Here is a 27,142-nt window from a genome sequence, read left to right on the forward strand (position 1 = left end):
AGGAGGAGGCAGCAGTCAAAACATACACCTGGAAATCACCAGGAGCTAATGCACTGTGAAAGCTGCTGGCAAGTTTTATTTTCATTATAGAGATGCTGACTCTCAGAACACAGTCTCCCTCCCGCACAGTCCCCCCGATTACTGGCTGTCCATGGGACTCCCTGGAGCAGAGGCTGCACTCCAGCTGCATCAAGCCTGCACAGGAATTTCAGCATACTCCCACAAACTAACCATGGAACCACTCTGCAGTGACCTCCTCTTTGTGGCCAGGCACACTAGAGGCACTTACGAAGCCGATCAGTTTCAAAATACAACTCTAGTTAGCACAAGAGGAACAGATTTTTCAGCATATATGTTCCCTAGCTGCTTTGAAAAGCTCCTTCAGTGTAGAACAGGGTCATCTACAATACTCTGGCTCTCCACCCTCCTTCTTACACTGTTTTTTTCTCCAAATCACAAGGAGGTTTCTTTCCCTCCCTGTTTCCAGACAGCTTCTTTTGGCCTTGAAGGGCCTGATAGGTACGAGACCTTTTGTGCAAACATACAGTTCCCTTTCTCTCTTCCTTTCATCCTCAAACTTCAACATCCCATCACAAATTTGTTTTGCTGTCAAGAGCTTTCTAGTCTTCTCTGTTTCTTTCCTCAGGGCAAGTCTCCAAGCACCAGCCAACACTGTTTTAAAGGTGTTTCCACACCTAACTAGCTTCTGTTTTTTCTCCTTTGGAAGATAGATAAGCAATTTTAACAGCAGCGAGTAGATTCATATAGACTAAGGCATTAATGACATGGCTGTTCCTTACAGTGTAACGTCCCCAATTGTTACAAAAACATTTCTTCCCCATGAGATTTAAAATCAGAAATAATAAATAGGATAACCATATCCAATACAATTAAGTATGGTCACCACTGAAAAAGGGAATACATTGAATACAAAATCCTGGCATCCGAATGTGAAGCTCTTTAGCAAAACCTGTCAGCACTTCAAGAAATAAATATGAAAACCATACCACAAAACACTAGATGCATTATTACTAGTATCTTTAATAACAGTACAAACACTAAAGTGCCACATTGTTTACAACACAAAATTAAAATTTTAATTTTAATCAGTCCTGTTTACCCAGCAACATTCTGATTAGCAGTGATTGAACAGTGGAGGAAAAAAACCACTCACAACAAGATACGCCACATAAAAGAATTCAGCACAAGTCAACAAGCAGCAACAGCAGCTATCCAGCCAACTAAACAAGGTACCCAAGTCTCTGGCAAACCAAGACACAGCTTATGCCACTGAAGTGGTGATTTGAATATATTTTGTTTCCTCTCCTTTGGTGCAGGGAGCCCTTCTGAATATTTGCATGGCAGAACTGAAATACACATTAGCTTGAAACAACGAAAGAATAGGGAGGTAGAGAGCTCGGAATAAGAAATCCCAGGAAACCATAGGCAATTGCTTCTTTATTATGCGTTTTTTTGCTGCTGAAGCACATTATTCTCCTTCTCCTTAGGGCACTGCTTGTTAAAAGCACAGTAAATAATGTCAACAACTAAAAATCCAGCACATTGAGTTTCATTTTCTTTTCCCCTCATATTTGGGTGAGAGGGAGCGCCCTGACCAAGGCCAGATTTTTCCAGCACAAACCTTGAAACATCCAGGACAGGAGCAGTAGTTTCCCATTCCAATATTTTCTCCTTCCTTCCTCCTAAAAAAAAGAAACAAAAAATCAGGTAGAGGCACCAACCAAAACTCTGTAATTCACGTACCCTGTCACATATATCTCTGTTTTAAGTGTTTCCCTTCTACTGCTCATTTCACAGAAAGACTGTGCCCTTCGTGTTCATTATCTGGAGTGACAGGCAGCAGCCCTCCCACCACAATTATCCGGTGCTGCCTTGCAGGCATGGAGCTGCTCAAGGCACCTTCCTCCAGGGATACTTTCTCAGCAGGGAAGGGGTTCAAAGCCCAGCTGCATCAGTGCCTGTAAAGCATTGAGACGTAAATCCACTGCTTCCAAAGATGTGCAATGTTGAGAAGGAAGCTGCTGTGATTAAGCTCCTACTCTAGCAAAACAAAAAAAAAAAAAAAGAAAAAAATCAAATGCTGCACTCTTCCATAGCTTGATTAACCGCATGCTTCATTACAGCTTTCACTGCCATTTAACCGAGCTGTAAATACTGAGAAGACATTGGGTTTTTTTGAATGAGGCAGAAACAGTTCACTTTTTTTTCCCCTCCATTTTCCCCCCTCATTTCCTTCAAGCCAGAGAAAGTAAACACATAAGTTAAGCATAAAAGGAAGAGAATGCAGATTTAAAGGTTGCATATAAGGCTTCTTAGACAGTGAGCTCTGCTTAACGCACTTCCACCACTTGCCTTTCAGTAGTTCCCAGGCTGAGAACACGGAGCAGATGCAGACTACACACTTGAAACAAGTTTTACCCCTCTGTTCTCAAATCAGAGGGTTTTATATTATATAAACCTGGATTTTAAAGGAAAGGGAGAGAGAAATCTGCTAAAAGGGGCTTTAGTGGTGCAAACCCTTTGAGCCATCACCCCTGAAGAGAGAAAGAGTTGGTACCTCACACTTTCAGCCCTGTATTATATAAATCCTTTTCTTACCTACAACTGAGAAGAAACAGCTGCAAGCAAATGGCCTTTCAGCTGTGGTCACTTCTGTACTTCATCCTTCCTTAAGTGCTCCCAGTGTAGCAGAAACCCAAGCCAGCCCAGCTGGATTACCGAGGAGCGCTGCTCGCTGCTCCTTCATGAGTCTCACACCGCTCGACAGCAGCTTCCAGGCTCCTTACAGCCCACCTGCTCCCCACAGCACCAGCCACACCTCGTAAACTTATCCCAGGCCTTTGGGGGAGACACAGCCTTGTGTAATTGCTGCTTCAGGATGAGGAGGTGAGACCTCTGCACTTTGTCCCACCTCACTTGCATCACCCAGCTGCAGCAAGAAAAGCCAAGAGTGACAGGTCAGAATTTTTGTTTATTTTGCTCATTCTCAGCAGTTTAAAATCCCTGTAAGATTCATTTTGGTAGCCGATGAACCTCTGCAGCTTCTGCAGTAATGTACACAGAGCTTCCGGGCTGAGTGAAGCACCAGAAGAGCTTTTATTGCCCACGTTTTCATAGGCTATTTTGGAAATCAGAACAGTTGTACTAGTCACAGCCTACTTTTTTTGATATCTTAGTGAAAAAATTCCTAATACACAAAGCAATAAAACACTCAGTCAGCTATCAGAGCTTAGAAAATGGAGATTATGCTATCATTCAGTATGCCAGCCTGTGAAACCATCCTTTCTTAAATGAAATTTATGTAAATAAGATTGATAGATCCTTGGGTTCTCTAACAGAGGAATGGAATAATATTTAGAGGGAAAATCTAGACAATGGCAGGACTTAGATTTAACCTTTAAGACAGAGTTATATTGAACTGGATAGGATCTCAGCATTTTATTTGAATGTGGTTTCTTCTTCCAATTAATGCTCCTGAAATAACTACCCAAGTGCTCCCCTGAGTCTCCTTTCAGCTTCCTGTACTGGGTTTTTCAAGCAATCTCTAATGAAGACTCAGCCTGCAGTCACCTCCCCTTTCCCCAAGCAGGCTGCAGGGGTGGTGGTTTAGCGTGGGAGTGGTGCTGGTGGTCACAAGGGAACCCCTGAAGTTTCACCTCGGTGAGCCATCAGGCCGAAAGGGTCAGCGCTTAGTGGTGCGAAGTCCAGCTCTACTAATGGCTGGAGGGTGGAGCACACGATGCATGAGAAAGGTTCCCCACACTTCTAACCTTCTCCAGGCTGAACAAAGGCCACACTCTGATCCCAACTGCTGACTTCAGCTACCTGATGGGTGGTTATAGAGAAGACAGAGAGACTTTCCAGGCAAGTACAACTAGAGGATGAGAGGCAACTGACATACGCTGTAGCAGTGGAAATTCTGACTGTGACACAGTGAGGGTCAAATATTGGAATGGTTGACCAGAAGGGGTGCAGAATCTCTGTCTTTTGAGATACTTGCCTGGACAAGTCGTGAGGACCTGGATCTAGCTTGGAAATCAATGGTGCTTTCAGCAAAGAGTAAGACTAAATGCCCTCTAGAGGTCCTTCCAGCCCAGATGATTCTGCTTATCTTGAACTTGAGATTCAGGAGCAGAAACACTGGTTATTAAATTTACCTGTTTTCATTGCTTCCTCTAGTAATTTGGAAGCCAAAGTGCTATCCCCCGAACTATTAAGACAACAAAAAAAAAAAGCCAGAAGCATACAGATTTCTTGGCATGCACACAAAATAAAGGTCAAAGCTTCTTTAAGATTTAGTGTAAAACATTAACCTCAAATCACACACATGCTGCCTCGAGAGTGTGCACGTGTCCTTTCCACAAAGTTGCCCTGAAATCAGAGCACCACTTACTAGCCCGAATCAACTGATGGTTACCCTGAAAGCCTGTAGATGTGGCTCTATTAGATCCAAAACTGATCAGAAGAAATATAAAATCCTATCATATTCTCCAGTACTGCTCTTTTGTTACAGAAACACATGAAAGTCCTGGGGGAAAAAATGAGTCGTTACAAAAAATAGTACATTCCTAAAACCACCTGGACACTGGTTCAAAAAACACGTGAGTTTTTATGCACATTATACATTCCCATTGTCCAAGACCTGACATAAAATACTTTAAGTAGCCAGAATCATAATGCATCTATCTGTTAAGTCTGAATCTAGACTGGCAAGTACCTATGAAGATAACAGCAATTTTAGTGCCAAACCCAAAAATTCTGCTGCTTCTCTCCCCTCTGTCCTATTGTCAGACCAGTGTAACTCAAAATGCTTCTACTTATTAATTCGGGCCAAAGAAAAAATGTGCGTAAGCTGTTTTAGTGACATTTTATTAAAGTAATTTTTCAGGTTTCACCCTCCCCCTCCACATATGTGCGAATTTCTTCTTCTGGCAGTAAGCCATGCACCAATTCTGAGGTGGAAAACAGTTGTTGGAAAAAAAAGAGAAAGTCAGAAATTACTTTATAAATGGACACATCTAATAATACATTACAATGCTCCCTTTAGTAGCCAAATGGTCCACGCACATTACACTTTATGTAATATCACAAATGCACAAAATATGCTTTGCGTATGATTGCAAACCCAGCAGCACTCTGGAGCCAAGCACATGGTTTAATATTATAATAATGAGTCTACTTCAATGCAGTCGATTTTAATAAGACTTTAATAATACTGGTATGAAGCCAAATTACATAATGTCCCAAAATATGAAACAAAGCTTTTATAGAGAAAATAAAAGCTCATTGAAGTATAACCATATTTAAAAAAAAAAAACAACCACCAATGTTAGCTAAACAAAGCCATTAGGCATATTTAATTCTAAAAAATCAAATTAGAGAAAAGGAACTCAAATCTATTCCCAGATCTCAAGATAAAATTAAAAAGGATATTATTTTAGGCAACATTTATGAAAAAGAAGGTACTACGCCAGCACTGGGAAACATGCTAACACCATAATTACCTCTTTTGGCACAGATATGGATACAGGTTGACTATCTCCAATTTCTCTCCAAGGACAAAAAATGATTCAGTTACCTTTCATGTTGATTCTAAGACTGAAATATGTTGGATTGTGTAGAAACAGCGTAGACCAGTAAACCAATATCCTTCTACACATGAAAACCAACTCCAAGTAAGAGTCCCAGAGGTGAAGAGTCAAATTATTTATTCCCTCAACTCCCTCCAGTCCTGGAGGCTGAGGAAAAGGCAGCCTTGAAAGCACCTGTAAAGCTTGGTCCAGCAAAGACCATTCTTTGGAACAACTTCCCCTCTTACCCCTTGCCATGTATGGCAGTGCTAGGCAGCAATTATTAATGCAAGAAAAATCAGTGTTTCATTTGTTGGACAACACATGCAGAATACCACACATTCTTTAAGCTGTATAACCTTTTAAAATATTAGTGTTATGCTAATTGGAAGATTAGTATTTGCATGGATAATACTTTTTGTCCTTTATTAGGCTCAGCTATTTAGATCCGCATATCCGAGAGAGAGAGAGATCAACATATATTAGCGTATTCCAATGTACTACTGGTTATAGTAAGTACTGCTGTTAAACTGAGTCTAAATCGATGCTGACAGCCTATCAGAGCATGTGGTGATGAATACAGCAAGAATCGGAACAGTTTTCTTGACATACGTTATATTGTCTCATCTACATGTCTCTAGACTTTTTAAGCAGTTTTGATAAAGGCATTAAAAAATTTTTAAGTAGATTTAGATTCCACATGACAAGATGAAGTGAGGGGGACATTTTATGCATTGGATTTCTTAGAAGTCTACTTTAGCTACAGAAGCCATTAAAAAGTTGCAAGTAACTTCAAGATGAAAGGCATTAGCAGCTTTTCAGAAAAGGATAATTACAGTCTTCTAGAGACTTAATGAGACTTAATTCATAGAAGCTTTTGACTTGGTCTGCTGTTAATTGAATCAAAGTCGATGATGATCTTGTTACACTTCGGCTTGAATTCCCTAAAATAAAGAAAAATACAGATATTAGTTAGTGAGTAGTTAAAACATTTTGCTTGCTTTAGCTCCAGCTAAATTTTTGAAGGAATAAAAAAAAAACCCTCCTTGGATTCACATCGTTTTCATCTCTATGGGAGCCAATTATAGTGCACCACACTGAGAGAAACCTGGACAAGAAAGACTAAGACAAAAAAGACACATGGGGTGGGTTAGCCTGTACATTCTTTGGCTATTGGAGTCCATAAATTACGCAGGAGTCAAAGGACTTTTAACAACTCAGCTGCAGGTGGTGGCATCATGTTACCAGAGCTGGGATTTTTGTTCACGTATACTTATATTTCAAAACTTTTAGAGATATACAGCTATAGGTACACATATATGTATCCATTACAATATTTGAACATACTGTATATGCATTATGTATACATAAGATATATATGAAATAAATTTTGATAAATATTTTGATCAATTTTCCGTGCCTCTTTTTCTAAGAACAGTTTCAAACTCTGCCCCAGTATATTAAAATATTTCTTGTGCTAGGGGAATAGATCACATTATGCATCATGCTAGGGAAAAACCAAACTGGTTAAGAGGGAATCATTTTCAAATCGTAACTTTAGAACTGTAAAATTAATACCACCACCAAATGCTTCCTTTTATTATCATTAGAGCATCTGCTACAGCAATTAGCAAGGAAGGTATATGGGGACTGAGCATATATTTTCCAGTCTACCAGTAAACAAAGGATTATGCAAATAGTGTGGATTTAGTGCCTAATTAAGCTCTGCAGTTCAGTTCAAGAGATTCATTAAGTACCACCTACATCCTTAATAATCAATAGAAGAATGAAAAACAGCCAACATAGAAAAGCACATGCTGCTGACCACAGAAATTCTGAATTCTTTAACCAGAATAGTAACCTGAAATGCAAGAAACATTTCTCAACCTGCAGAAGTTACAAGATTTGACTTGCAAGAGAATGATTTATGCTTCTTAGCCAAATGCTCTTAGTAGACAGGATATACACTGAAGGACTAAAAGTGAATTTGAAGTACTGCTGTGTGTTTTCATGGATGTTTCTTAGCCCAGTAGGTACCTTTCGTCCTAAAATTTTATCTGTCAGGATTCTTATGTTTGCAAATTTTTTGAAGCCTTTATATTAATATTGTAAAACTTTTTAGAGTTGCAAAGCCTCCATGACTGCATAATTAGCCTCACCCACAGCATGTTATTGCTATCAAACTCGCTGCTGAACAGATTGTCTTTAGGTATCTCTGTCAGTGCTTTTAAAAACCCTGCTCTTCAAACATTTTTCAGATTCTCATTACTTTAAGGCTAATATTCCAAGTTTTATCCTTTTCTCACAAGAAAACCTGACCAAAGAAGACTGGACGGCTATCGATACTGAGAATTAATTCTGGGTGGCTGGTTTGACACCTTCCCAAATTGACTGCAACAAAAATACTAAAATCTCAGGTAATACACCAAAAAATATCGATTGATCCTTTCAGTCCAACTCATGTGATCATAGGATAATTCAGGTTCAAAGGGACTTTAGGACATCCTCTAGTCTTACCTCCTTCTCCAAGCAGGGTCAGCAATGAATCTCTCGAGTACAATCAAATAACCATCATGTTCGCAATTTCAATTGCACTCCAGGAATGAAATGAATATTCCAAATGGACCATTTTCTCATACGAATGTTATAAAATTGAAATTTAACCATACACAAGGCAAAAAGAATGGTGCAACTGTCTGTCAACCCAGTATCTTTTACAGGCATACAGAGCAAGCCATCTACAAACGCTACCAAAAAATAAAACACTGCATGAAGCAAAGAAGAAAGCTTTTGCCCTAAGGATGTTTTGGTTTACACACCATTTTTTCCTTTCAAAAATAAAAATAAAGTTAATCCAAAGTTCTCTTACCTGTATATAATACCTGCTAAATCAAACATCCGTCGTGCGGCTGTCATTTCTATACTGTCATGATACTTGTCAGACATAAAAATAACTTCCTTTATGCCTAAAAAAGGCACATAGAAAAAATGTCAGAATTACTCTGGGGGAAAAAAAATAAACAATGTCATGTAAAAACTCGTGCACAAACCCAGGAAAGGCAGAATTCATCCACACACTCTATAACTCCTTGGTACACCCTTCCTTTCCCAAAATACTATAGACTGTACATGAGAATAAGGTAAGACAGAGCTGTTTCGGAAGACAATTCTTTCAAAAATATTGGATTTTTTTTTCTCCCCTTTTACCCAAGTTTAAGTCAGAGAACCAGAACCAAAACCTTGCAGGCAAAACCACAATCTGACAAACTTGAAATAAAGCACTTCTGTCAAAGTAATTGAAAAGTTATCTTTCTACCTCTCTAATACAGACAAAATTCCCCAGAAAGAACTTAAATCCCAAATCCCATTCCCCTTCCAAAAGCATAAAAGAAATGTTTTTCCTTTTGTTCTGTTTTGTAAATAACTCCCAGGTTCAAATCCTCATAAACACATGCTGTCTCAAATTGTTCAATGATCTATACCTAAATTTCTTAGGCAGGGGAGAAGCGTAAAGGTTGATTCAAGAGAACATACAAACGTTTCAGAGTCTGTCAACACCTTACTGTATTTACTAGACAACATAAATATCAATACATTGCAATTTAGTGCTGTCCTAAGTGCATAAGGAAAAGGATGAGTGACTACATTGCAAACAAAGCAGCCATTCTCCCTTTAAGATCATGTGACTTTGATTCGGTAAATGAGAGAAATGTAGCACAAATACAGAAACCGTTGTCTTTCCCCCTTCACCTCTGTTCATGTTAAATTGACCAAAATAAAGAAGAATTCTGTTTGCTACTTTCTTCTTAGATTCTCATGGCTATTAGTGGCAAAACTCCGCAGACTAGCAATCCAAGTTAGGATGGCGAAACTTTACTCAATGAGCAAAAGCTATGCTACCTTAAGCAAAGACTTGTAAGGAACTGAAGCCTACTGCAGATATGCCTAATCTGAAAAATGGCAACGCATTTAGGCCAGCACACTTGCTGCAGTGGCACAGATTTATAACAATTGTAATGAAAGACATAATTAAAGTAGGATCATAGAAGTCTTATGACATTTATGAGCAAAGATATTTTAAAATCTTCAAATATCCACTATGCATCACATTCAAATTAAAATTTCATGTATATACTCCCAACAGACCTTTTGTCATGCAGAAGTTTATTTCTTTCTGCCCTACTCTATTCAAAGTGTCAGAGCACAGTAAAATTGACAGTAATTATATGCAAAGCTTGTGTTGTTCTTTGGCAGCTCCTGGTCTAAGAAGTTACAAACCTAAATTAGAGGCACGCTTAGAATCACAGAATATGCAATTAGCACTGGAAAAATTTGGCACCATTCAGATGCAAAAAAAACCCCCACAAGTAGCATCTTATGAAGTTGACAGTGCAATTAATTTAGATCTAACAGCAGCAATTTAACATCAAATACATGCATCGTAAGATACCAACAAGCAGGCAGCACTGCAACCTTGACAAATCAAGCTGGCACTACTCCTTACCTGCCTGGATGATGAGCTTTGCGCATTCATTACATGGAAATAAGGCAACATACATGCTGCAGCCTTTCACATCAGCTGAGTTTTTGTTCATGATGGCATTCAATTCAGCGTGGCACACTGATTTAAAAAAAAAAAAAAGAAACAATTCATAATACCGTTCATTAAAATAAATCAGTCAAACTAAAATTAAAGAGTTAAAATATAAATGCTTACATCCTTTCAAAGGCAAATAGCTTGCACAGCTTGTCATAAAGGGCAGAGGAAGAAATAAAAGCAGAAATACCAAGATCAATGAAGGTCAATTGTTCTGACCAGGCTGCCGATTAGTAATGATATCATTAAGCGCATTAGCATTGCCATTTGCCAACACCTATTGCAGGCAACAAAGCCGCAGGCTGTGGGCCAAGTAGTTGCAACCACCCTAAGTGAAGCAATATCTCACAGCTTCACAACTCTCTGGAGTATCTAATTGCCTGTATAAAACAGCTCATTTATGTGTTTACATGCACAGATAGGAACAGTCTTACGGTTATAAGAGCGCACTGTGCACTCTTAAAGGCAGGAGAATAGCAAAGTAAAACCGAGCAGCTTTGTCCTCTGGGTCTCAGAATGGCTCAACGCTGCTGCATGATTCTCTCACCCCAAGAATACACAAGACACACTCAACCATAAAAATGTCCCAGCTTTAATATTAAAGTGAGTTTACTGCTTATTAAAAGGTGCCAGACTTCCCAAGCAGGAAAACAAGTCCTCTATTTCTCCATGGATCTGAGATTGGCCAGGTAGCAAGACTACCCTGACTTTTCCCACCTTAATACAATAGCTCTTTCTGGACAGATTGCACCTTAAGGTTCAGGTTTTCATGCTGTGCACATCAGATTATCTACTGTGCTACAAAGACAGGTGAGAAGAGCACAGTTTCTGTATCATCTACCATGAACTAATGAAAAAAAACATTAGGATATCTGCGAGAACTTCCTGTTTACTCCTAGGAATGAAGCAAGTTGCATAATTTATATACCTACCAAGAAACTGCCTGCTGCCCTGACTTACTTCATGAACAGGTGCTCAAGTGTGGTGTGGGCCTGAGCTCATCTAAAGACCTGCACGTGCAGATAACATTAAGAGTTTTTTCCACTGCTTGTTTGGAAGATTTGATTAAAAAATAAAAAAGTAGTTTTCCTCTCCCTTGAATCCACAGGAAAATTAAGGCTGGCAAAGTTATGAACACAAGCTTATAATATACTTGCTACTATGTACTGACCTCTGTGTGAATGATCTCACCACACAAATAACCGAGTGCAGCAGCTTCAACACGCAGGAATCCTTGCTGAATGGAAACGTCTTCTGTGTGCACTAAATGTCTACATGGAATTTCCTATGTAACAGCTAATACACTATAAATTTACAGCCTAACTTACAGCACACAAGATTTCCCATAAGGAAAATGGGCAAAGGACAAAACACTTACTAAACAAAGCTAAATATCAACTTCTACAAGCAGTCCTCAGCATCACCATGACCATGCTGTCCACACACCTTCTCATAAACAGTAAAGCTGTTTATGCAGCAGAAACTATTTTATGTTAGCAGAAACTAACACATGAACAGGAAATCAATTAAAAAAACCCCCAAGTATCATCACATTAAGGTTTCTGTTACTATTGTTTTATTGTAACTCTAATTGGCTCACACTGTATTTTAAACATATGCCATGAAGCGTACAATTATATGAACCTATACACTTAGAAAATACAGCGATTACATTTAACTCCAAGTATACTACTGAGTTGCACTAATCTTATGTAGTCATTGCAACAAATAGATTAAGAGAATTATTTTTTAGGAATTACAGAGGATTGAGTGAAAAAGAGTATCGTTATTTCCACAACTGTAACTAGGTTATGCTAACAAGACAAAAATATCACTTTTAAGTTTCTTTGAACAATATACTTATGTTCGAGGCAGCAGTCTAAAATATGGAAGGCCTCCAGACAGAAGGATGAGGGAATGATTTCAAAGGCTCACAGAACTAAAACAAAAACCTTAATTCCCTCAGTAAATATTTTTCCTTGACTAAAACTCAGAAATCTTCAGCCGTAAAAGCAGATAAGTTTCATTGTTAGTACTACGACAGGATTCCTTTCTGCACTGAGGAGAAAGAAAGGCTATTTTTGCAGACTTCTACAAACTTTCAACAACAAACCTCTTCCCAAGAAAAAACAAGTTCATGCCAAAAGTAAGTCACAGATGATAATCAGCTGGAGTGAGGGAAGAGAGAAATTTTGCCTCCTGATCATCTTAATGTAAGTCTGAATTAAGAATAATTACAACACTCTGGTGTGGAAGGAAGACACAGAGATTAGTACTAAGGAAGAAAGAGAGACTAATTCCAAGGTAAAAAATAGCGGGTTCTCCAACAAACCCAGCAGGCTTTTGTTTCAAAAGCAAAAGGAGGTAGGTTTTTCATGCATACTGTAGCCTATCCAAGTATTTCTTACTGCACTTACTGCAGAAAGTAGTATGGGACTAGAAATTTGCAGATTCCAGAAGTCATCTTTTTCCTTCAGGTATTTTTTTTTTTTTTTTTAATCTACTGGACTACTAAATACAAGACTGTTTTGGCTCATTTGTTGGAACTTGGAATATATTCTGGGAATACATTCTGGGAAACTCTCATGATGTGTGTCTTAGTTTTACACATTTCCCTAGACGTCTGTCTGTGAAGGATATTATGGTAGATGGTCCTCAAGAAGGTACAGGAATCAGACAAGTATTTTTAGGCTTTGTTGATCACTCTTCATTCCCTCTTCCTCATACTCCTATCTCTCTAGCAGACAGGCACTGACTGTTAACCAATTCATAGATAATCATAGAATCATAGAATAACCAGGTTTGAAGAGACCCACCGGATCATCGAGTCCAACCATTCCTATCAAACACTAAACCATGCCCCTTAGCACCTCGTCCACCCGTGCCTTAAACACCTCCAGGGAAGGTGAATCAACCACCTCCCTGGGCAGCCTGTTCCAGTGCCCAATGACCCTTTCTGTGAAAAATTTTTTCCTAATGTCCAGCCTAAATCTCCCCTGGCGGAGCTTGAGGCCATTCCCTCTTGTCCTGTCCCGTCACTTGGGAGAAGAGGCCAGCACCCTCCTCTCTACAACCTCCTTTCAGGTAGTTATAGAGAGCAATGAGGTCTCCCCTCAGCCTCCTCTTCTCAAGGCTAAACCACCCCAGCTCTCTCAGTCTTTTATCCCAGAAACACATCCAGCTTTGTACAGAGCATTAGTAAGAGACAGAAAACAAATCCAAGAGTCCAAAATAACTTGTTACTAACCAAGTAGTTAATATTTGAGTTCTAGAAAGTTTTCTACCCTGTTAAGAGCTTCCACTACTAGTTACATATTGTTCTTTCTTATACAATAAGAAACTAACTTCAAATAAGCTTTTGCAGGTGCACAGTATTCAGAAGTCTGAACACTATATTTAAATAGAGTAGTAGAACTAAAAACTACATGGGGGCCCCAGTGTTTTGTTTTGTTTTGTTTGTTTTTTAAATAATATTCACATATATTCATCATAACACTAAGTCTGCAACAGTCATTTCCATTCTTGGGAAAGTGGCTTGAAAAGTATTCTCGCAAGGCTTCATTAGCTGAATAAATAACCATGCAATGAGAAGTTAGCGTGTGCTCTGACATTCCTACCACCTGCTATTCGCAGGACGAGGGGGGGAACCAGAGGAATGACTGCTTCATTACTGGTAGTATTAATTGCTAATGTTTCTCTTTTCTCACTGCATACTGCTTTGTGTTGCATATATGAGGTTGCACTCACCCTTAAGCCTACCTGTAAATAGGGACCCTACTTACCCTATTAATGGTCCTTTTTCAGGATTAACCGCTCAACATGAACATGCTCCTAGTGGGTTACAGAGTCAGAAGTACTCTTCCCAGCTACTAAAAGCGTTCTGACTAGGAGTTTTATAAGAAATACAGGACTAGTCGAAGTGTTTCTTAATACTGTTTAAAGGCTTAGATGCTTGATGAAGAGCTTGGAGTAGGGACCACCATGACACGTTGCCTTTTAAGATGCAATCAAAGAAGGGGCTGGAGGGAGCAACCTCTCTCTATGATTCATTACTAACTGAGCCAGACTGGGAATGCTGAGATATTATGCACTAAATACTGTGTTACATTTCAAAGATTTGAGTTATTTATTGATGTAAGATTTCATACTGCCATTTTAACCAACTTGAGAGTTACTGCAGATTCCCAATACAGATAAATGGTAGTAGCATGGCATTCTTCAACATAAACCTCACACAGAGAGTTCATAATTTGGCCAACCTCTCCTCAGACTTTTGGTAAAATCTTCACCTTTTTGCATTCAGGCCTTGCCCATCCAATCTTTGTCCAGGCTCCACCTACCAGTTATCCTTCAGTTGCTGGACTCCTGACCCTGGGCACAGCAAGGATCATGGAAGGGACCAAAGTATTATTGAAAGGAATGGGTCTGGAGTGACGGCCACTGGGGACAGTGGTTGGTGGATCTGGAATTTATAGAATGACATCAATTTTTTTTCAGCCTTTGTGAAAGCACAATGATGGTTGCTGGTCACTGCATTAGGGGAAGGCAGGGCACCGATGTTGGGCCGACAGTGCCCTCAGCCATTCCTGCTGCTCTCCTCCTTGCTTGCGTGCTGGAAGAACAGCAGTTGCTATGGTCAGGCCAGAAAGGCAAGGATAACACCACCAAATTTTAACAGAGTCCTAGCCTCTTCAGACTGCAGTAAGAAAAAGGTAACAGCCCCAGGCTCACTGCTACCTTCTATGAAAAAGGAGAACTGAGAAGTGAAGATGGGTATCACCCAGCCCATTTATGAACATCACGAAACCTGCTGGGGGCAAACCAGAGAAATCCCTCTCAAATCCTGAGAAGCAAATCCACCCCATTTCACAGTTCTTCCCATCACGCACAAAGGCATTTCTAAGTGGGCAGGCAGGCAGACCAAGAGAAATTATTCTTGCTGTTTTCAACTTTTCAAACTTACTTGAGATTTGATGTATGACACCAGAATTGGACTGAAATCCGTGCAGGACAAGACAATGAGTGGCTGTAGGAGGAGACTGTCTCCTATAGATCTCACTTCCAGCTGAAGCCTCAGCACTGCCAATTTGAGAGAGAGCATCACACTTCTTCATAATGCCTTATCAAGTTTTGTGCTGTCAAAATAACAGCTTCTACAAAAGTAACATTTGCCTGAATATCTCCGAGTGTTCATCTCTCTAAAAAATTGACAAAATGCTCACAATCCTAACATGAGGAAATGTTGATAACAGTTTGTTTCATTTTACACAGCAGGTACTGTTCAATTAGAGCATACTTTTGCCACAGCACATATTTTATCGTATCTGAACCTGTATAAATATTTGTAAGCATATTTACTCAATATTTTCTCTGTTGCTCAGAGGTTTCTAAATATACCAGTCATTTTCATTTAAAACTCTCTTAATTAGAGACTGGTTGTCAAATGGATGTTATTAGATTAAAGTGGAGACAGAGGGCATAACAGGACCACAGCAACTAGCATTAGTGGAAAGACTTGGAAAATAAAGAGATTATTGGTGACAGCCAGCAGAGCTTCACTAAGGACAAACTGCCTGACAAACTTGATGACCTTCTGTGACAGGGATACAGCAGTGGTGGGTAAGAAGAGAAACAGATGTCATCTACCTGGAACTGAACAAATCATTTGACACTGTCCTACATGACATCCTTGTCTTTAAATTGGAGAGACATGGATTTTACAGATGGACCATTCAGTAGATAAGGAATTTGCTGGATGGTCACACCTAAAGAGTTCTGCTCAACCGCTCAGTGACCAAGCGGACACTGAATGAGTGACGTTCCTCAGGGGTTGTTATTGGAACTGGCACTGTTTAATATCCTGTTGCAGACATGTACAGTGGGACTGAGGGCACCCTCAGCAAGTTTGCCGATGACACCAGGCTGCATGGTGCAGTCAACACACTGGAGGGAAGGGATGCCATCCAGGGGGTCCTGAATAGGCTTTATACAGGGCCCTGGACAGGACCTATGCAAACATCATGAAGTTCAACAAGGCCACAGGCAAGGTCCTGCACCTGGGTCAGGGCAATCCCAAGCACAAATACAGGCTGGACAAAGAATAGACTGAGAGCAGCCCTGAAGAGAAGGACTTGTGGGTTATTGGTAGATGAAAAGCTGGATGTGCACCAACAATGTGCACTTGCAGCCCAGAAAGCCCAGCCCAGAAATATCTTGGGCTGCATCAGTGTGACCAGCAGGTCGAGGCAGGTGATTCTCCCCCTCTGCTCCACTCTTGTGAGACCCTACCTGGAGCAGTGCATCCAGCTCTGGGGGCCTCAACACAGGAAAGACATGGACCTCTTGGAGCAGGTCCAAAGGAAGGCCACAGAAATGATCAGAGGGATGGAACACCTCTTCTGAGAAGACAGGCTGAAAAAGTTGGGGTTGTTTAGCCTGGAGAAGAGATGGCTCCAGGGAGACGTTACAGCAGCCTTCCAGTACCTAAAGGGGGCTTACAAGAAAACTGGAGAGGGACTTTTTACAAGGGCATGGAGCAATAGGACAAGAGGTAATGGCTTTAAACTGAAAACAAGATAGACTTAGATTAGATATTAGGAACAGTTTTTTTGCTGAGGGTGGTGAGGCATTGGAACAGGTTGCCCAGACAAGTCACGGATGCCCCATTCCTGGAAGTGTTCAAGACTGGACTGGACAAGGCTTTGAGCAACCTGATCCAGTGAAAGGTGTCCCTGTCCATGGCAGGAGAGGTGGAACTGGATGATATTTAAGGTCCCTTCCAACCCAAACCATTCTCATGTGCACAGAGACATCCCCACTCCCATCACTGACTGGCAGCCTGGATAAAGCCAGTTGAAACATAACAGAAGCCCGATTTTGTGCTGTGCAAAAACCAGCATTCTGCAAAACACTCGGTGCTTTCTGAAACGACAAGGCTATACGACTAAACTGTTCAAATACACACTACAACTAGAGCAAAAAAGAATTTTAATCTGTTTCAAGACTCTTATAAAGAACGCATAGTATCAATAGAGGAGATCCACATTACAATTCCCGTAGTATCCAAATGCCTTGCAAGCATTTGCATCCTCTAAGGTAAAGTGAGCACTACCTACCATATTTTGATGCTTGCTTGCTTTCTGTAGCAGCGCAGATTGACTAAATACTAATCTTTTAACCAAGCACGACCCTTTTCCTAACACTGAGCCAAACAGAACCCACACTTGAGGGTCCCACTTAGAGACATACAGTATACTGCAGCAGACATAGATAACTGAGAGATTGTCAAATTTCAAGACAAGTTTCAAGGTACTGTAAAATTTAAGAGTGACAGGACTTGTTTAGCCTTACAACAAAAGTTCAGAAGGTTATTGTTAACAGTAAGTGCACAGGGGAGGGAAGGAATGGAGGAAGGGTTAACCACAGTGAATAAGTTAAGCCAAAAGAACAATGCCAGCACACATAAGAATGTATAAACTAGCCACAGATATATTCAGGGTGGAAACTGGAAGTTTTCTAGCCATGAAACAGTGAATCTGATCAGAGCTGTGGGGTCAATGCATCCATCTGTTCTGCTGGAGCTCAATAAATTTATTATAGGATCATCTAACATGCTCCTGCAAAGATAGCCTCTGGGTCCAATCCCCTGCTATGTCTATGCTGCTAAACTCCAACAGGGCCAGGGGTTGACACTTGGCCCCAAGGCCAACTGGCATAGTCTGGCTCATGTTCATCTTACTCAGGGCTCCATCAGCATTATACAGCACTTGGCCCTGGGTTTCCTCAAGGCTCCACATCTCCAGAGTCCTACAGTACTACATACTTATTTTGTATGTCTTGGTTCAAAGTGCATAAAGAAGTGAGATGACTTTTTTTTGCAGCCCACCAGAGTGGTATTTTAACAGAATGAAACAGAGTATGCATTGCATATCCCCCAGTATGGCCTGAGGGAGGGAGAAGAGTTAAGCACACAATCTCAGCAGGCTTTGCATTATAGGCCTACACACCACAACATTTTTCTTGCAGCCTTTTTTCCACCCTGCCCTCTGGAGCATTAGGCATTCACAGAGCAATATTTAGGCTTTGTTCTGGAGAGAGGTAGTCAGAGTGATCCAAAATAGATGGGAAGTAGCTACTGTTTATGCCTAACCTACAACAGTATATAAAACCAGGAGGTCAGCATTCGGATCCACCTCCAGTCCTTTTCTGTAGCACTGCAGACGCATGAAGGCATGAAGTAGCTCTAGAAGATATTTTCCAAGTCAGCCTGGTGGTAGATGCACAATCACCATTAGCATTAACTTACAAGCTGCATTGAAGCTCTAGTGACAAACGTGCCAGCATTCCCACAAACTAATGGAGCACATAGTAAGATCATACCATCTCTGAACAAGCTAGACAGGAAAAAACAAGGATAAAAAGTTTAATTTACACAAACGCTGTGATGACTAGCAAAAAGCAGAAAGGAAAACATGACAGTTTAATGAGATTTTAGCACCAGAACTTCTTAAAGCAGAAGACTTGTGTGTATATATACACACACACACACACTTGTCTGGTCTGTCAACTGTGCTATCAAGATTAATAAGAAACTGCTAGAGTTTAAATGATCTGTGAATTACAAAATAGGTCGTTTATTCATCACAGCAGACACTTGATGTTACAAAGTTGTGATTTTCTTAATGAGGTGAAGACTAAGATACCTGGGGGAAGGGCAGTAGTTAGACCAGTTCCTAGAAATGAACTCGTCTCTCCAAGCTTTTAGATTGGTTAATGCATTTTTTTAAACATCATGTATTAGATACTTTTATTTTACTCCACATCTTTTGGAGTCAGAGTTAACAAAAAAAATAAAAATTTCTCAGGTGAACACAGGGAACATCAAAACTCATGCAAGTCTTATTTCTGTATCAGAGCAATTGTTAAAAGTTACAAGTGAAGAACAGAATTAGTAGGCAGAGTTAAATACTGTACACTGGGAAAAAGACAGTATCCCTTTGCAAAAGCTGAACTATGGTGCTGATTTTCCCTCACAATGCAGGGGGAAGGGAAAATTTCTCAGAGTTCTCATTCAGTTTTGTGATTCTTCCCCCTGACATTCCTGAGTCCAGGACAGGGTGAGATGCAGCACAGGGTGAAGGAGCTCCTAATACCCCTTCTTCCTATGCCCACGGCTTCTTTTGCATTGGTCTTACGCTGCAGAGGTGCAGCAAAAGCAGGCATAAAGCAGAAACATGAAGAAAGGGGCTTTAAGAGAGAACACACTCCCTGCTTACTAACCACAGTTCATCTCCGGCAGCCACTATTGCAGGCCACAAAGTAGCTGCCATTTCCATGCCCAGCAGACAGCACTCATGGCACGAAGCCTGAAGCAGCCCAGCAAGTTGCCTCCTTCATTCCTGCAAGCCACACCTGGCCCAGATGAGTAACCATACAACCCTGTTGATGGGTACAACAAGATTCACAGAGGACCCTTCCAAGCAAGCTTGCAGAAGGACAAACTTCACCTGCTGCAAAGACAAAGACAGGATGCAAAGCAGCACTCAGCCACATTTACCATGAAACTGCCGTGCTCATCATTCCTTTTGCTCACTTAGCAAATGTAAATCAAGTCAGAGGCTGAAAAAAAACAATGAAAGTCAGCTCCTTCACATTATCTGTTGCCTATGCCATCATCACTTGAACACTAGAATTTCTCAAACCACTAGAGTTTACAATTTTAACACCTGCATTTTAGGCAAGATTATTTGTTTTGCATATACACGCTCTCTGTAACTTCTGTGAAGACAAACACACAGAAACAGCAATTACCTGCATATACTTCAACTGTGTGCTAATAAGCCGCACTACATTTACCAGTTTTCACTATGCAATTCAAAATGGCAAATTATTTATGAACATGCTGCATCAGGAAGTCAGTCCTTCATAAAGACTCTTATCATTTATTTTCAGATCTGTGATTTTTATCCTGATATGCCATGTATGGGCACACTAACAAAATCAGGTGAGTGGAACAAAAACTGATTGATATTTTACCGCCTGAACTTTCACATATACAGACCTCACAAGTCAGACCTGCCAGCCACAAGAAGCCTTACCATAAGGATATTTTGTGTCTAGTCTATGTGCTGCTGTTCTTGACCAGGGTAGAACATCATCACTGCAGCCATTAGGCATCCCATTGTATCCAATTCCAACAATCTTGTTTTCTGGATTTACAATGCAGGCGCCAACCTAAATAAAATTAATACATATATAAATAAATAAACACAAATTAATCTATTAAATAATCTAATAAATAATCTAATAATTAAATAATCTAATTAATCTATTTAATCTAAATAAAATTACTTATAAAGTACCAACAGCATGCAAATGATATACTAATATAAGAAAGATGAGACCTGAAAAGTCAGTCCTATGATTTTCATTTAAGAGATACAAGCTTCACTTTGTATCTAGTGAGCAATGCTACAGCTGTGCCTAACTGGTGGAGCTTTAAAATACGTCAGGGCATATGCAACCCTGCTGCCCCTCTGGTCCTGCAGTCCCCATCCCAGCCTGCCAGCACTCTTCCTTGTCTGAATATGAAGTGAACCTAGTTCAGGGAGAAGAACTGGCACTGTATTAACCTTACTAAGTATAGGTTTTCTGTAAGTTCAGCCCGCCAAACTAGCTTTTCCAGCTGCAGCGCGAGCAGCAGCAGCAAAAGAAAACATGAGGAAGATGGAACAGAAATGCAGTAGCGTTGACCTACGCAGAGACAGGCTTACAAACTTTTGTGGCTTGTTTATGCAAATGTGCACCAAAATACTGGACTTTTTAAATCCCACGCTGTACTACTTCAATCCAAGTCTGCACAGGTTCCCTTCTCATAAAATGAAGTGTCCCATTTTTATGTTTTCTGTCCATATCTCAGATTTATTGAAATGGCAATAACCGAGTCCTGCAGAACAGCATTTTTCAGGAGATGTATCAATCGCCTCAAATCATCAATATTCAACAGAGGCACATGAAAGAAGCAAACAATGGGGGTGGACAGTAAAGTAGAGGGGAAGGGGAACCTGAGGGAGGAACAAAACTAGAAGAAAACTCCAATCAACGCAAGAACAAACAAAAGGGAATTGGTCTTATAAGTGAGGAAAAGGAACTTGTAAAATCCTGTGTCTTAAAAAATTACAATCTAAAACTTTCAATAGTTTTAAACTTCTCTAACAGTGACTAAGTTTACAGGAAAAAGGAGAAACAATGTATGTGTTACTTTAACCTCCAGGTGAAAAGAAGATCCACAAAACTCCAAGCTGCAAACATACACATCAAATTATACACATGAGGTCAGGCCCAATAAGAGAATTTCTGTAACAGATGGTGCTGACTATGTGAAAAATTGAATAGCTATATACTGAAATAACTTTTAATAATAAATGCCTGAAAGTGCTACATGTGCATCTGATGCGATGTGCCATATAGATTAAGTTACATTATTCTTAAAGGTTGCCTTCTTACCTGAGAATTTGGATCTTTGCTTCTTTGTGCTGACAAAAAAGCTACTGCCATAAAATATTCAGGCCATTCCAAATAATCCTCTCGTTTTTTGCAGGATGCTTCATTGCTGAAACTATATTTTGTGGAAAAAAAAACAGCCATCAGCAAGCAACACATAGCTACAGTTATTTCAGATCGTATTCTTTTAATGTGCACAGGTTTAAAGTAACCAGAATCTAGCTAAGATGACCACACATTCACTAATATTTTAAGAGTAAAACCAACAGTGTTATGTGCTTACCCAGAACTTCAATATACAATATTTCCTTCCAGGGGAAAGGCATCCAAGCGAGGTTGCAAATTTCAGTTTTAGATAAGAAGGCTGAGCTATTCAGAAGACTGAGCTATTCAACAGCAGAGCTATTTATCCTTTATAGATAACACTTTTTATATTCAGGTATATCATGTACTGGCATTCTTTTCACCCAAACAACATAATCTTTTGTATGATGACTGCACTAACTGCAAGCCTCTAATCTAAGCTATTTTGTACTTCTGCCTATGACAAGTGCTCACTACGCTTCTATTTGGTAGCTTCCTGTGCAGTCATTTGTTCTTTTCTGCCCGTACAGTTATTGCGATGAGTTTGCATCTCGTTACAAACACTTACCAGCAAAAACCTGAGACCATTCTGATAGACCCCTGCTAAGTTTCTCTTGAGATTATGGCCTATGAAAGCCTTTGAAAAACTGAGAGGAGATGGGTTCAAGAACTTTTCACTTAGATATAATGTATAAAAGTGATACAAAAGGTTGCTTCTTTCTGTGCACTGAAGGGTTTATTTGGAGGAAGGACGAACGTAATAAAAAGTGATGCATCATTTTCTCTTGCCTGCTTATGGCTGAAAGACTGCTTGGACAGTGTAAGATGCAACATGGGGATGTCCTGTGCTTTCCAGTTCAAAGAGAGGAAAGAGACATCTCACTCTCTCCCCCTCTCTGCCCCTGCTCCCTTCCCCCCTCCCCCCAACAATGTTTAAGCTTTGCAAATCTCAAGGAAAAGATCAAATTCAAAGAAAATTCCCCAAACTCTCACCTATCATTGCTACACTGGAAGACCAGAGCAATGGAACATCTCAAATACAATACTTAGCCTATTAAACTACAGGGGGGACAGTACTTCTCTTCTTGGACTTCTCTTACCATAGCCTACAGCTTAAGACTGAGATACCCTTATAGGGATGTACAGTCACGCAGAAAAATACATCACAGGTAACTGCATGCAGCAAGACATCTCCTAGCAACACTAGTACCAGCACTTACAGAATACAAATAAATAATTAACAAAATGCTTGTCTTCTAATATTATTTTTGCAACCAAAAACATATATTAGAGGCTTGCAGTTAGCTTGTCATAAAGACGTTATACTACTGGAGTGAAGACAATGCCAGCACACGATAAAATTGTAGTTCAGAAACCTACAGGGTACTACTTACCAAAGATAAATTGCTGGGTTTGAATAGTTCATATATGGCACATTACAAGTTAGCAATTTTGGCTGGGTTTTTGAATGAATGAGGATCATCTTTAAGGCCATCATCTCAGCTTAAGGAGGGACTACACTCTTGATGTAACTAGCACACCTCTCTCCGCCTTTGACAACATTGTAAATAGTACCCAGAACTGTCAATTGTAAAAGCAAACACACAAATCAAGTACTGGATTCTGAGAGTGCCCAAACTGGCTTGAATCATCATAACTAGGGTTCGGGTTATATCCAACTAAGAAAGAAAAGCATTCCAAGGACAGGCAGCTCACAGCAGAAAGAAGAAATTAAAGACATGCCATCACACCTCTTCATGCCAAACTGAACTTTCACAGATTACCTGAAATGTCAAAGAAGTGTTTCAGCTAATTTAAGCGATTATTTTAAAAATCTCACAAAAACAGATTCACAAAACCTAAAACACCATCAGACTCTAAATGATCAGTTTAATACGTCCCTGACTACATGACATTCACAGTGATGTCTTTGGAGAGGCACGCACACACAATGCAGAGCTACACTGAATAAAAACATTCTGGGGAAAAGGACTCCAGAAAGACAATAGTATTCTGAACTAAGAGATTGTGAGCTCTCCTTTTGTTAAATTATTCCCTAGCAACCCTATTTATTCAAAACACAACAAAAGCTACTATTTACTTTTCTCATAAATACAGAACAGTACGTAAGTGGAGGTCCCTCAGAGTACCAACTTCACAGGGAGAGAAGCATATCTAAAAAAGAGCAGAAGGCTTACATCAAAGAGAATGAAAAAAAAAACCTTACTCAATTGCTTCTACTTAACATCACTGTGTTTGGTGAGATAATTCCCTCAACTCAGTGCACAGGAACACAAGAGTGTGAAATGGGTATAAAATACTTAATTTCTGATTGAGCAGAAGCCAAGGCCTTGGCTAACAATCAAGCACACACAGGAAAATTAAGTTAATGTATTTGTGAAAGCTGATCATCTTCTTTACGCCCTTTTATAAGTTCTAGAATTGCATGAATGAAAGCTATTCTAGAAAATATTACAGCTAGCTGTAAAACAAGCAATTAAGGCTTATCCTTATGATAACTCAGAAGAGCTCATGAATAAAAATAATGGGAACTGAAAGTCGTGAAGATAACACTGCTCAAAAAGAAGGAAAAATATTCTTAAATTCTAGAGTGATCCGTAGTCTGTAGAAAAGTCTGCAGAAACAGCATAGAGAAAAAGATTCTACAATTAGAGGGCAGTTGCCTCTCTTTTCAGCTCTGTTTCATCCATCTAGACTTCAACTAAGCCGTAACACCATCTGAAAAAGGAAGCAATTTCATTCAGCTACTAAAAAGAAAAAAAAAGGTCTATCAATAAAAAATTTATTTGAGAATCCAAAAACAGAATACATAACCTCAAATCTTTTTGTAGGACAATTATGACAGGCAGCTACAGAAGAAGATAGTACAACTGGAGAACTGGTGGTTATCTTCTTCCCCTTCTCTCTAAGCTTTTCCTCTGATTTCTTATCTGTGATGTCATGTGCATTATGTTGCAACTAAATTGTAATAGGGTTTTTTTCCCCAGTATCAAGTAAGCTACTGAAAATGATAGTTATTTTGTCACTCAACTTACACAAATTAAGGTAAAAGAAGACGTAAAGCGTATATTAAAAATAAAAATTACATATCGAAAAACAATACTCCGGGCACCGATAATTACACACAAATTTTTCTTGAGACATGACCCCACCAAACCTGTAAATATAAAAACTGTGCCTTGATTGAGCAATATAAGAATATTTAATAGAATAAGAGAACTTAGTGTTAGAAGGGACCTTAAAGATCATCTTGTTCCATGGGCAGGAATACCTCCCAGCAGACCAGGCTGGCCAAGGCCCCATCCAGCCTGGCCTTGAACACCTCCAGGGATGGGGCAGCCACAGCTTCCCTGGGCAACTTGTGCCAGTGCCTCACCACTCTCATCGTGAAGAATTTCTTCCTGATGTCTAATGTAAATCTTCCTCCTTCCAATTTAAAGCCATTCCCCTTCGTCCTATCACTCCAAGCCCTTGTAAAGGGCCCTTCCCCAGCTTCCCTGTAGCCCCTTCAGGCACTGGAAGGCTGCTATAGGGTCTTCCCAGAGTCTTCCCTTCTCCAGGCTGAACAACCCCAATTCTCTTGGCCTGTTCTCATAGACGTGGTGCACATCACAGAAGTGCCCCAGCCCTCTGATCATCTTCATGGCTTCTAAACTTGTTCCACAAGTTCCATATCCTTCTTATGCTGGGGATTCCAGAACTAGACAAAATATTCTAGGTGGGGTCCCACAAGAGCGGAGTAAAACATTCTGCTTTTACAACATCACTTCTTAACTTTAACTAGCGGCACGTTGCTAATGCTGGTCTCCATTTCAGGCAACAGCAACTACACAATACCCCACCTGCTCTTTTTCCTATCCCAGTGACTCCAAAACATAAACACAACAGCCCACACCCTCACAACAGGGCCCTTGGAGGCTTCAGGAAAGGCCTCCCCATGGGGCAGGAGGGACCTCATTGCAGTTTACTGCTTCTTCACAAAAGGGAGGAGGACGAGCAGGCACTGTTCACTTGCTGGTGACCAATGGCAGGACCTGAGGGAATAGCAAGATGATGTGCCAGGGGAGGTTTAGGTGGATTATTAGGAAAAGGTTCTTCACTTAGAGGGTGTTGGAGCACTGGGAAATCGGGCATGGCGCTGAGCCTGGTAATCACACAGAATGCCAGAACATCAGGTTAGAAGGGACCTCAGGGATCATCTGGTCCAACATTTAAACAATACATAGTTTAAACAAAATGGCCCAGCACCCTGTCAAGCTGAGCCAAAAAAGTGTCCAGTGTAGAGGAATCCACCCCTTCCCTGGAGAGATTATTCCAGGTCGCCCAGGGAAGCTGTGACTGCCCCATCCCTGGAGGTGTTCAAGGCCAGGTGGGATGGGGCCTTGGGCAGCCTGGGCTGGTGGGATGTGTTCCTGCTCTTGTCAGGGGGTTTGGAACTGGATGATGTTTAAGGTCCCTTCCAACTCTAACTATTCTATGATTCTATGATCAGCTTGTGTTGGAAGGGACCTTAAAGATCATCCAGTTCCAACTCACCTGATATCTGCCCAAGGCCCCATCCCGCCTGGCCTTGAACACCTCCAGGGATGGGGCAGCCACAGCTTCCTGGGCAACCTGTGCCAGTGCCTCAGCACTCTCACGGTGAAGAAATTCCTCCTTATGTCTAGCCTAAATCTCCCTCTTCAGTTTATAACCACTGCCCCTCATCCTGTCACTACAAGCCTTTGTGAACAGACCCTCCCCAGCTTTCCTACAGCCCTTTCAGATACTGGAAGGTTGCTCTAAGTTCTCCTCGGGGCCTTCTCATCTCCAGGCTGAAGAACCCCAACTCTCTCAGCCTGTCCCCGTACGGGAGGTGCCCCAGCCCTCTGACCACCCTCGCAGCCCTCCTCTGCACCGCGACCTTTAAGGTCGCTTAAACCCAGGGGTTGTTTTTTTTCCCCCCCTCCCTTGCCCTCTCCTCCCCCCCCCCGCGGCGGGAAGAGCGCGGCAGCGCCGCCCGCGTGCCCAGTCAGTCTGTCCGTCCCACGTCCATCCCGTACCCGTCCCGGGGCCGCTCGCCGTTCATCCCGCCGCCTCCAGCCGCCACCCACGCGCTCCCTCGCCGCTTTGGCGCCAAAGCGGGTGAGGGCGGGGCGAGGGGCGGGGGGCAAATGGCGGAGCGGGGCGGGTCCCGGCGCCGCCGCCTTCCTGCCTCTCCCGTGACCTCGTGGGGGGAGCTAGAGTCTTAGGACAGAAAGTAGACGTCAAAATAGACACAATAAAACAGTGTGTGGTACTTGAAGGACTAAAGAAGTTGTTCTGAGTTGCTAACCTATGATATAGTTGAGCGTTATGTGTAGATTTT

General features: G+C 40.9%; 1 protein-coding gene across 5 annotated transcripts in view; it reads right to left on the reverse strand.

The window, feature by feature from the left end:
• Nucleotides 1-4,894: 4,894 nt before the first annotated feature.
• Nucleotides 4,895-27,142, reverse strand: part of DCTD (dCMP deaminase) — a 65,368-nt gene continuing 43,120 nt past the window's right edge. For 3 of the 5 annotated variants that reach the window (XM_069855938.1, XM_069855940.1, XM_069855939.1), the window contains 5 exons: nt 21,694-21,805; nt 20,286-20,421; nt 10,096-10,212; nt 8,461-8,557; nt 4,896-6,535 (listed from right to left, as the gene is read on the reverse strand). In XM_069855938.1, the coding sequence (XP_069712039.1) occupies nt 6,457-6,535; nt 8,461-8,557; nt 10,096-10,212; nt 20,286-20,421; nt 21,694-21,744 (480 nt within the window). In that variant the 5' untranslated portion in view covers nt 21,745-21,805 and the 3' untranslated portion in view covers nt 4,896-6,456. Of the gene's footprint in view, nt 6,536-8,460; nt 8,558-10,095; nt 10,213-20,285; nt 20,422-21,693; nt 21,806-25,690; nt 25,713-26,837; nt 26,924-27,142 lie in introns of those variants that run through there. The other 2 variants (XM_069855937.1, XM_069855941.1) reach the window with 2 other exon arrangements.

The sequence above is a fragment of the Phaenicophaeus curvirostris genome, chromosome 4, assembly GCF_032191515.1.
Source record: "Phaenicophaeus curvirostris isolate KB17595 chromosome 4, BPBGC_Pcur_1.0, whole genome shotgun sequence".
Taxonomy (NCBI): domain Eukaryota; kingdom Metazoa; phylum Chordata; class Aves; order Cuculiformes; family Cuculidae; genus Phaenicophaeus; species Phaenicophaeus curvirostris.